Source organism: Camelina sativa, chromosome 12 (assembly GCF_030686135.1).
Source record: "Camelina sativa cultivar CO46 ecotype springtype chromosome 12, ASM3068613v1".
Taxonomy (NCBI): domain Eukaryota; kingdom Viridiplantae; phylum Streptophyta; class Magnoliopsida; order Brassicales; family Brassicaceae; genus Camelina; species Camelina sativa.
The window spans coordinates 30,200,701-30,212,489 of NC_141891.1; the positions used below are offsets into that span (position 1 = coordinate 30,200,701).

The 11,789-nt window shown below is 34.6% G+C and overlaps 2 protein-coding genes and 1 long non-coding RNA gene across 4 annotated transcripts; 2 read left to right on the forward strand and 1 right to left on the reverse strand.

Moving 5' to 3' along the window:
* Positions 1-22: 22 nt before the first annotated feature.
* LOC104732613 (uncharacterized) lies at positions 23-4,033 on the reverse strand. Its single transcript, XM_010452179.3, has 9 exons — positions 3,804-4,033; positions 3,584-3,651; positions 3,054-3,513; positions 2,748-2,957; positions 2,274-2,633; positions 1,922-2,173; positions 498-1,829; positions 390-417; positions 23-305 (listed from the first exon to the last, which is right to left on the reverse strand). The coding sequence occupies exons 1-9, from the start codon at positions 3,919-3,921 to the stop codon at positions 182-184; spliced, it is 2,952 nt and encodes a 983-aa protein (XP_010450481.1). The 5' UTR covers positions 3,922-4,033; the 3' UTR covers positions 23-181.
* A 1,950-nt stretch (positions 4,034-5,983) lies between these two features.
* On the forward strand, positions 5,984-6,517 carry LOC147931111 (uncharacterized). The gene has a single exon (XM_087477183.1). It carries the CDS (start codon positions 5,984-5,986, stop codon positions 6,515-6,517), a length of 534 nt encoding a protein of 177 aa, XP_087333309.1.
* Positions 6,518-8,063: 1,546 nt separating this feature from the next.
* LOC104732614 (uncharacterized) lies at positions 8,064-9,445 on the forward strand. 2 transcript variants are annotated; one of them, XR_758917.3, is made up of 6 exons: positions 8,064-8,410; positions 8,488-8,593; positions 8,838-8,934; positions 9,043-9,108; positions 9,286-9,339; positions 9,419-9,445. It is a non-coding gene; the product is annotated as an uncharacterized LOC104732614 (long non-coding RNA). The 2 variants fall into 2 exon arrangements; XR_015573538.1 differs by having other exon boundaries at positions 8,064-8,593.
* The last annotated feature ends 2,344 nt before the right edge of the window (positions 9,446-11,789 follow it).

Here is an 11,789-nt window from a genome sequence, read left to right on the forward strand (position 1 = left end):
GAAGATTATAGGTGATTACTGATTTAACATGTTGAAGCACTCCTGATTAACATAAAATGTCAGAGAGAAGAAGCAGCGTACCAATCTTACATTAAAAAAAAGCAAAACCGTGATTGGAAGATTTAAGCATCTTTTTTCAGGTTTTGGTCAAAATTGGATCCAGAAGGATAGTACATAAAACTTAGTTGAATTGGCTATCTGGGACAAAATCCACGAATTCTTCAGGTTGTGATTGAGAAGCTGTAAGTTTCGCCACCTTGTAACTTTTTGAGCTTCTTAGGATATCCTGCAGGCTCCCCGAAAACCTGTTTCACAAGACGGGCAGAGAGGTTTATGACCATAGTAATTGTATCTACAATTGACAATAATGTCGTTAACTGGTCACTTACATATTGGTTCCTCCAACCAGATTGTTTCCTGTTGAAATCAAGAATCAAAATTAGCATATTTGGTAGAGAGAATGTGTGATCAAAGTTATATTCAGACTGATCAAATACCTTGCTTCCTAAACATAGAAGAAGTTACATCACTATCATTGTCTGATGAATTAATTGATGGAGTTTTAGTGGAGTCATGCGAAGTTGTCTTAGATTCATCCTCTGACATCTCGGCATCCTTGAAGAAATTAGTCTTCTTCGCTGTGACTGAGTTAGAGCTTTTCTTCACAACTTCTTTCTTGTTGTTGACATTCTTCTTACTCTTGTTCACTGTGGCCAGAGTAGAGCATTTCTCCACAACTTCCTTCTTTTTGTTGACTGCGCCTTTCTTTCTCATTGCACCATCGATGGAACCATCAAGGCTTTTTTTCTCTTTTTTAGATTTAGTTCTACCAGCCACTTGATCTTTCTTGTTACCACCACCAACAATATTATCCTTTTGACTAGAACCAAAATTGTCGCCCATGTCAACGTTCTCAATTAGAGTTTGCATGGAACGGTTGATATCCTCATTAGTATCGTCGACCTGAACAATCTTATTCAAATGTGAAGCATTGATCTCAGTATTCTTCTTAGCTGGCGTGAATGATGCATCAGTGTCTTCTAGGTTGTTGATGGGAGAAGCCTCAACCTGAGAAGCATCGTTTACCTCAACTGACAATACTTGGGCCTCAACCTCCACAGTGTTCAAAGAGTCTTTCTTTTTTGATCTCTTGTTTGATTTCTTCCCACTTATTGCAAGATTTTCTGCAGCTTCGTTCTTTTGCTGCAAAGACTCTACTACTTCGACCTCTTCCACAATGTTCCAAGAGTCTTTCTTCTTCGATCTCTTGCTTGATTTCTTCCCACTTATTGCAAGATTTTCTGCAGCTTCGTTCTTTTGCTGCAAAGACTCTACTACTTCGACCTCTTCCACAAGGTTCCAAGAGTCTTTCTTCTTCGATCTCTTGCTTGATTTCTTTTCACTTTTGGTTAGATTTTCCTCCACTTCGTTCCTTTGCTGCAAAGAATCTAAAACATTTCTGATAACATTCTCAGCTCCCTCTCCATCTTTAACAGGTTCAACATTCTGTGCACCAGAATCTACCAGAGTGTCTTCTTTAGCTGGGGTCTTCACTTTTTTTGAACTTTTCTTCTTAGTAGACTTCACGGATTTAGCCTTATCAGCATCTATTTCACCCTTTTCCATAGAAACTTCATGTTCATGGGATGTGCTTTCATCCGTAAATTTCGGAATGTGGTCCAACGTTTTGGATTCATGGACCAAGGCAGTCGGGGTGCTCATCATACTAGCAACTTCTAGATTATTTGCATCTTGTATTTTATCAGCATCGATAGATGTGGCTTCTCTACTTCCCACCTTGTTGACAAATTTGTCACCCATCTCATTTTCTACAAATATTCACCAATTATGAGATAATTAATAGATACTCTCCGTGACATATAATTATAAAGAACTATACTCGACCAAGAAACCAATTTACCATTTTGTATTGCGTCTACAAGAGTATCGGCAGGCTTTTCTCCTCTCGAGATTGAAATAGATTCAGAAGTAGCAGTAGATTTATTGATGTGATCCTTTGAGGACTTCTTTAGCTTTTTCTTCTTCTCTGGAACTGGACTGGTTGTCAAACCGCTGTTAGCCTCCAAATGACTTTCCTGGTGGCTTGCTATATTATCAGCTTTAATTTTCTCTCTTCCCACATCTTCAACAGATTTTTCAACCATCCCAGTTTCTACACAAAATCAGAAATAAAATTATAAGTTAACAACAGAAACTCGCTGAAATTTGATTGTAGAGGATGATAACAAAATTCAGTAAAGAACTGACATTACCTTTCTCAACTGCTTCTAAAAGAGGATTTCCAAGAGTCTCTCTTTCTGAAGTTATCTCATTCACAATTGTTCTTGAAGTTGTAGTTACGGCAGCAGTAGATTGATTGATGTGATCTTTAGAGCTTTTCGTTCGCTTTCTCTTCTTCTCTGTAGCTGGACCAGTTGTCAAACTACTGCTAACTTCCAACTGGTTTTCAGCAGTTTGAAGATTATTGATAGCACTTGGAGTCAATCTGCTTCCCTCACCTCTTTCATCATCTTGTGATGTAATCTGTCCATCTACAATTTCTGAAGGAGGTGGAAGATCCTTCTCTTGGTCAATCATGACTATATCGGCAATCTCTCCTCTCTTTTCAGTATCTATTGAAATTCAGATATTTCATCAAAGGGTAAGCCTACCATAACTCTCCATACAACTAATAAAGTAAACCAAACTTCAATCTAAGTTAAAAAAAAAAAAAGAAAGAAATTTACCTTGCTCCATTTCTCCGGTAAGATCATCTAGCTTTTCTAGAGCTTCTTTAACAGTTTGATTGTCTGGCACATCCTCCATCTCACCCCTGGTATGCCCATCTAAAAGCTCTGAGTTGACAGTGAGAATTTTCTCTTCCAATAGCCTGTCCGCATCAGAAGTTTGCTGATTCTCTCCCATACTAACGCCGTTTGTCTCGCCGCTTTCAATGTCTACAGAACATCAGATATTACAACCAAAGGTAAATGAACCAACACACAACACACTGAAGAAGTACTACATTCCATAGCAACAAAAACAGAGGTTACCTGTTCCCATAAGGATACCATCTAGCTTTTCTCTTGGTGAAACTAGACAAGAGTGAGAGGCAACATCAACCTGTACTCTTCCACATAACTCGGCTGTATCAACAGGAGATTGAATAAGATCAACCTTGGATTTCTTTCGACTAGTTATCCCATCCGAACTTGTAATCTTCCTCTTCCTCGTCTTCCTCTCAACTACTTCAGTTTCTAAACCTTGGTAAAGAACCAAGGCCTTAGAATGCACAACATCAACAAGTACTGAACCATCATTAGCAATCTCTTTCTCCTTCTCAACCAACTCAAGGTTTGAACGATTATCATCAGCAGCCATTATAGTAAGCACCTCATCTTTCTCAACTCTTACAGCATCAACATACATAAACCAGTCTGTACTAATCCCATCAAAAGCCTTAAACACATTCATAGATTCTGAGAAATGATAAAACTTTCTTCGTCGTTTAACCTGAATATAAAAAACCACTCAATCCTTCACTTGTTTGCTAACAACAACAACCAACAAACAAAAAAAATACCTTCAAGGCAGAAACATTGATTTCTCCAATTTTTGGGAAAGCTTGTTTATGCTCCTTGCGTAATTTGTCTATTAAAACCAAGAACCACAACAAATCAGAGAAACGCAGTAACTAACAACGTAATTCGAAAATTAACATCACCAGGGATTTGATTGAGTAAGCCGATTCAGTGATGAATTTGGGATTTTTTTTTTTTTTTTTTTTTTGTTGGGTTCTTCACCTTTGAAATCGGAGATGATTTCATCTTTATGTACGGGTAACGCGAGACAAGTGTCGAGGTTGGTTTCTACAAAGACGCAGCGAATCTCCGCTGAGGAAGTATCTTCGCGATTAGCCATTTATTTTGTTATACGAAACTGGAAGCAGACGAGCGCGAAGAAGACGATGGAGAGAGAGGTTGGTTACTCTGGGAATCGAAAAAGGTTTAGGGTTTTATCATTTAAAGTGGTCATTTTAATTAAATAAATCATGGAAAAAATAAATACGATTATTACAAATTTTGGGAAACAGATTTTTTTTTGTTTTTAATTAAAAAAATATTAGGACATGACCACTATAATACATCTGGATGATTTTTTTTCCTTTTAAGTTGAAAATTACTTCTTCTTCTTTTTTTAATAATTTTCTTTGTAAAATTACCAAGATATATATATATATATATATATATATATATATATATCTTTGTAAAATTCTAAATGAAGAATGCAATTGCATGTTATATAATTCTCCGTAAAACTAAATTTTTAAATGAATTACTAATTTTTTTCTACATTTTTTCTTGTCCTGTTTTCCTTATAGGAGAAGGGAGAGAATACAAATCAAGATATGTGGTTTAAAAAGAGGATTTTGTCCCTACCAAAAATAAGAGAGAGGATTTTGTTGGTTTGGTCATTTGCAAAATACTGTAAGTTTTATCAAATTAAATTTAGATTATCGTATTGCATTTTGTTTGGGTATATAAAAACTGTTGCATATTTTGTTGGGTTTGGTTTTGGAAATAAACCGTGTTTCTTCAATAAATGACATGACTTCTCATTACTATATAGTATATACAAGTGATATTGACGCTTTGTGACTATAAGGCACTAAAGTTTGACATAGAAAAAGTCAACAATGTAGAGAGACAAAATATTTGTGCCTATTGTAAAACACATGTATAATTATTCTATCATAGAACATATATCATGACACTTGTTTATGTAGTATTACACTAACTCTACACTTGTTATTACCAAATGTATAAGTGTGTGACTTATGTCTTTTGTAATACACTATAAATAAAGAATTGTGTAAGAAGAATGAGACATATAAGTTTTTCTTTGATCCAAAAGGCTTCCCAATCTCTCTCTCTCGTGGCTGCTTCTCTCTCTCTCATTCCTTGTTCTCTTTATAAAGTATTACGAAACACATATAAGTGTATTCTAGTTATAATTCATAACACGTTATCAGCACGAACGACTCTCGACCCATTACAAGTTTGAGCATAAGAGATTTGCGATCCATCATAAGTTTGAGGTAATATTTAAGTTATGTTAAATTTGTTTAAATTTAATTTAATTTAATTAGTTTATATGCATACTACTATATGTATTATTTTATAGAGTAAAAGACTATACATATTTCTTGATCTAATGATAGGCTATGCCTCCTTGATCATTTAGATTTACATTCTTGATCTAATGGTAGGCTCTGTCTCCTTGATCATATGTTCAGATCTATATATTTTAAATCATATGGAAGGCTATGCCTCCTAAAATGATTGTTTTAATTTATGAATATATTATATAGCTTATAATTATGTTTTATAGTTTATATTTATTGCTAAAACAAGATTTTACAAAATTATTTCATAAAATTTTATATTTAACAAATTGTTTTATTATTTATATAGTAATCATGTCAAACTTGACAAAGCTTGAATTCACCGCCCTTGATGTCTCTGGAAAAAACTATATAACATGGGCATTAGATGTAAAATTCTATCTAAAAGGGAATGGGCTTCTCAAAACCCTTGATCCGTCAGAAACGGGGTTAGAAGAGGAAAAAGCAAGAACCATGATGTTCTTGCATCACCATCTCCATGATGGTTTAAAAAATGAATACATCACGAGAGAAAATCCTGCAGATCTCTGGATCGCTCTCAAGGATAGGTTTGATCACCAAAAGTATGTGATCTTACCAAAAGTCAAACATGAATGACTAAACCTGAGGTTTCATGATTACAAAAGTGTAAGTGAGTACAATTTCGCTTTGTTCGGAATCACTTCAAGGATGGCTCTCTGCTGAGAAGAAGTTTCCGATTATGATATGATCGAGAAAACATTCCAAACTTTCCATCCTTCAAATGTACTCCTGCAGCAACAATATCGAGAAAGAGGGTATACTCGATATTCTGAATTGATGCAAGTTCTGCATGTTGCTGAACAAAATAATGAGCTCGTGATGATAAATCATCAAACCCGTCCAACTGGATCAGCTCCACTTTCAGAAGTGAATGTTGCTACATCCAGCTATAATAATTGGCAAGGACGAGGACGTGGACGCGGACGCGGTCAAGGCCGTGGTCATGGTCGTGGAGGAGGTCGTGGAGAAGGTCGTGGACAAGGAAAAGGAAGAGGTTTCTCTCCTAATGACTTCAACGCAAGAAAAACCAACAAGCATCTTCAAATCAATAATGTTGGTCGCGTTATAAAGAAACAAGGTGAAAGTACTTGTTACAGATGCGGCATGAAAGGACATTGGTATCAGACCTGTCGTATTCCAAAACATTTGGCCGATCTGTACCAAGCATCTCAAAAGGCAAAAGAAAGGGATGTTGAGACCAACCTTATCTATGATAAAGCTGGACCTTCTTTCCATGGCCTAAACGATGAACCCCATCTTGATATAGCAGATTTTCTCGTTGATAATGAAAACGGAAAATCATGCGAATAAGATCGATATGCCATGATATGCTTTGTCATAGTTTGATATGTACTTTATGTTTATAAAATGTCTTTTTGGATAATAGTTTTATTGTAATATATAATAAGTTTTTTATTTGTAAGACTTTTTGTTATTTCATTAATGTTTATTTTATAAATATTTTATCTCAGAAAATGTCAAATTTTGAGATTGAGGATGGAGATATGTGTCTAGCAGACAGTGCTACAATGCACTCAATACTTAAAGAGAAAAAATATTTCTCCTCTTTCAAAATAAAAGACTCCGCTAGTAGCGTGAGCACTATATGTGGTAATGCAAAGATTATTATCACTACAAGAAGAATCGTTATTGATAGCACATAAGGATAGCACGGTTTTCATAACTGCTATTAAAAATAAATTCAGAAATTTTGGTCCTATGTAATAGCGTTTGAAAAATGCTATGATTAAAAATCACTAAACAGTGCACAAAAAAAAAAATTCACTAAACCAAGAGTTAAAATAACTTATTCCATCGATATATATGCAAAACTTTTCCTCACCCTTAAACACTTAAAACATTTTTCTTCTCTTAAGCATCGGTGACCTAAATTTTTTTTCCCCCAAATTAGAATTAGGGCAATCTGAGAGATTCGGGAGATGAGATCTCCGTGTTCCTGACCTAAGGAGGAAGATGAGAGAGAGACTCACAATCTTTCAGGAGAGAAAGACTCATGAGTAACGAAGAATTAGAAGAGGCGGATCTGGATGAGACGACGGTGTGGAACTCCTATGCAAAAATTGGTTCAACTAAGAAGTGGAAGAGGTGGATCTGGTGAAGACGACGGTCCGTCCTCCTGCAATCCCGCCGATCTCCATCGTCTTCGTCACGAGTTTACTGTCGGGGAAACGCTCGTCAGCTAGGAGCATTTCGACAGGATCCTCCGTCATCGTAACACCAGCCATATACGTAATCTTCTTCTTCTTCTATCTGGTTTTCAATTAATTAAATCATATGGGTTTCGTAAAGTCTTGATCTTTGATTTATAAAGTTTCTTAATTGGTTACATGGAAGAGAAGTCACATCAATTGCAGAGAGACTATCAATGTCTTGTGTTAAAATTGTTGTGTCTGAATACAAACAGATGTTCCTTGGTGAACTGAGTATATCTTATCTCTTATCTGCTCCTATTGTAAGCTACCAGACATTCTTGTGATTTGGATCTGCAATTCAGAGAAGCTGATTGTGTGTCATTTTGCAGTGTGAATTAGTGGTGAGGACTGCGAGGAATCTGATTGTGGTGACAGTTGAGTTTAAGGAGACCATGTAAGTCACTTACCTACACTACAAAAAAAACCTACATTAATAGCACATGAAGATAGCTCGATTTACTCAATTGCTATTGAAGATAAGTTTGTAATTTTAGATGTGATATGATAGCATTTAATAAATGCTAAGCCAAAAAATCTCTAAGCGGGAATCTAAAATCCCATAGTCCGCCAACACTTAGCCAAATAATTAAGAAAAACGCATTTTCCTCTTTCTCTAGTCTCTACATCTATCTCTCAATACTTTTTTCATGCTCTCTCCTTCAACCCTAATCCCCTTTCTCTATCTCCAAAACTCAAACCCATAGGCAATAAAAAAAAAAAAATCAGATCTGATCTTCCTATTGTCTACGTCGATGACCAGCCCAGAATCAAACCCAGATCTTCTTCAACCTCTTCTCATCGTCTTCTATTTCTTTTCTCCTCCTTCTCGGCTCATAACCTTCGACCACATCACCATTAAACACTATAATTATTTTTCCTTCACTTGTACTCAGAAATTTCTCCGATTTGGTATTATTTGAACTCAAATCTCCTTCATCCTGAGTTGAGTCTGAGTTTACTCGCCGTCCGAGCTATTGCAAAGAGGACTCAGGTTACTTATATGCAATTTCGAACCAGAATCGATTTCAATTACAAATTAATATTGTGTTTGTTATTTTAAATCTTCAGATCTGATTTTGTATCCCACGATATAGCGATTATGAAGCCAGAGAGAGAGACGAAGAGAGGAGTCTGGGTTCGATAAAATTGGCGGAGGGAGAAAGAAAGAGTCTTGGTTCTTACTCTTATCTTACTTAACATCTTATTGTTGACATATTTATTTTATGTCAACTAGAACATGATCTGACTTGTTACAACATATATAAGTGTTATCCATTGGATTGAATTCTGCAATATTTAGGTTTGCAAAGATAAATTTCTTAGGAAGTTTGAATTTGTTCTCACGGATTAGGATTTAGGACAAGTTTTTGGTTTCTAAACAACATTGTGTATTGTTCTTTCTTGTTGTGGTGTGTAAGGAGCAAAGGATAGTGAAAGCAGAAGAGTGGGATTCGTTAATGGAGATCCTTCTTAAGCCATTGTCTGCTGCTTTCAGAGTTATTTCCAATTGCTTATGTATGCTTTGTTTATCTACATCCTTGAACCGTTTAACAGTTTCATTCATGGTTTAAGTTTTTGACTTTTTAATTTGGTTGGATCTCTGTTTATTATGTGATTCTTTAGTGGTTAATTTGCGATGATCTTCGACTCAAGTTGGAGAATGATTTCATGAAATCTCTTCAGGATGAGGTAAATAATACATTGACTCTTGCTTTTGTTTTTGTATCATTTTGTACAATTCTCAAATGTTGAATTCTTTGCCTTCTACCTAGGCTATAGAGAGTGGTGAACTGGAGGCTATCAAGCCTTTTCCTTGGTACCCTAATAATCTTGCTTGTCATTCTAACTTTTTATGTATTATTTCAGCTGCTTGAAATAATTCATGAATCATCAGAATCAGGATCTCTACCTAATGGAATGGTTTGTTAAACTCTATCATCTTCCATTCATTTTGGTTGATAGATAATTTGTTTGTTTCTAATTGCTTTGGTTGATTCAGGTGGTGGTGAATGAACTGCAACAACAATGATACTTTGTCCAAAGAAGCATCTGAGGTTAATCATCATCTGAGTTACATGTATATGTTCTAGAACTTAGAAGTTTGTCTCTATTTTTTGGTGATGTTAGTTTATTTTAATTAAGATTTTTATGTAAGACTTTATGTTATGTAAGACTTCATTTTGTTAATGTAATAATAATTTTATGTATGTTGGTGATTTTATGAAATAAAAATATTATATATATATATATATATATATATCTAATTAAATAAATTCTGCAAAATAGGATTCAAATATACAAATTATAAAATTTATATACCAAAAAAATAACACTAATTTTGTGTTACCATAAAATGTATTATAGCAGTAATCGAATGCTATAATATGAAAATGCTATCGTATGTAGGTATTTATTATAGCATGTCAAAAACGCTATTGTATATGGGGGGTCTACCATGGCTGCCGATGTCACAGCATTTACGATAACGCTATGTAATATCTATGATAGCAAGTTTCTCACGCTAACAATGTCAATATTTGTTGTAGTGCTATCTCGTGCTACTTACATTTTTTTAGCAAGCCATCTTCCGCTTGAAAGCTTTTATTCTATGAACTACACATTGGTGATTATAATGTCGAACTTATGGCTGATATAAGGTGAATGCTTTTTTATCCGATTCTCTACTTGTTTTATAGATAACTTTAGTGTTGATTCTACTCACCCATAAGTCTCTGATTTTTGAGTTTGAGCTAAAATTTCTTTATTTGATCTGTCAACATTTTGGGTTAGTGAATATCTTCCTTTTCTTTACCACCAAAGCACCTTAGTATTGTATTAACGAGTTGAAATTATTGTATTAATTTTGATCAATTGCACATTCATCTGGATTTTCTCAGTTTGTCAAAAGTTGGAATCCAAGAAGATAACAACATACAAAGAGGTAAAACTCTCTTCTCCATTAATATTTTGTGACGTAAACTGTGAGTTGTTTATGTAGGCCAAAGATTTGTTGTGGTATTAAAATTTTCAGTTGCAATGTGAGTTTATCTGTTTTTAATGTTATACAGAGAGAAGAAACAACTATTAGCGATGTTGGAGGTGTATACAAAGAGAAGAAGGAACAACCATTTTAATATTGGTACAAAAGCTGTAGCTGTTGGTGCTGGATGGCAAGGCATAGTTGAACATTGGGTGTTTCTATACATGTGGTAATACCTATTTGTTTTATTGCTCATCTACAAGAGGGAACTTGGAGTAGAGGTATGTAAATATGTATACTCTTGAACTGTAATGAAAAAACAAATCAAAAACATAAGCTTTAAGTTGATGTGGATACACATGATTACAGGGAATCTGGACGGGAATGCTAACATGAACAGTTCTTCATACGTGTGTACTGCTTTTGATGGGAAGGCAATAGAGGAGAAGAGACTTAAGAGATCAAAGTTTGTCTCTATCCTTATAAGTTATAATGTTAGCTTTTTGGATCAAACAGGGCAGCATATTATAAGACTTGGTATGATATGTAAGACTTGCTTATATTAACGTTATGTTATATATGTTGATGATTTATGAAATAATTTTTTTTAATATCAATCCAGTTAAATAAAGTCGACAAAACTATGGTCAAATATATAAATTATAAAAAATCTAATTAAAAAATTAAAGAATTCCATATAGCAAACAAAAAATGCTATGGCATAATATAAAATAGCACGAAATATGTGTTACAGAAAAAAATATTATAGCATTTGGTTAATGTTATGAAAGGGCGACATATAATAACATGTCAAAAACGCTATAATAGAGGTGACACCTAAGATAGCTGCGGAGAACATAGCATTTATGAAAACGCTACTAAACACATATGATAGCATTTATCCTGTGCTATGAATGTTGATTTTTCTTGTAGTGTATAGGCTCTGGAAAAGCCAATTTTTCAATGCCAAGGGAAACAATATTTGAAATTGATGCATTATATTACCCTAAGTCTCATGGAAACTTGATTAGTTTTAGAGATATCCAAAGAAATAGATATCATATAGAGACTCTGAATAAGAATGGCATTGAATATCTTTGCATAACATCTGAGGAGAAACATATATTGGAAGAATTGCCAATGTTATCCTTTGGATTGTATTGCACAAGAATAAATAATTTTGCATCTTATGTTACAGTAAACTCTAAGTTTACTAGTATTATGGCATGAAAGACTTGGACATCCTGGTTCAGTCATGATGTGAAAAATTGTGCAAAATTCTAATGGCCATCCATTAAAGAACCAAAAGATTTTTAAATCTGATGAGTTTTCATGTGATGCATGTTCTCAAGGAAAACTCATAACTCGGCCATCCCCAGCCAAAATTGGG

Excerpts from the sequence above, each read along its gene's own strand:
- LOC104732613 (XM_010452179.3), bottom strand. The coding sequence starts at position 3,921 with ATGGCTAATCGCGAAGATACTTCCTCAGCGGAGATTCGCTGCGTCTTT. Across the intron at positions 3,652-3,803 it reads AATCATCTCCGATTTCAAAG|ACAAATTACGCAAGGAGCAT; the intron begins GTGAAGAACCCA and ends TGGTTTTAATAG. Across the intron at positions 306-389 it reads CTGGTTGGAGGAACCAATAT|GTTTTCGGGGAGCCTGCAGG; the intron begins GTAAGTGACCAG and ends CTTGTGAAACAG.
- LOC147931111 (XM_087477183.1), top strand. The coding sequence starts at position 5,984 with ATGCAAGTTCTGCATGTTGCTGAACAAAATAATGAGCTCGTGATGATA.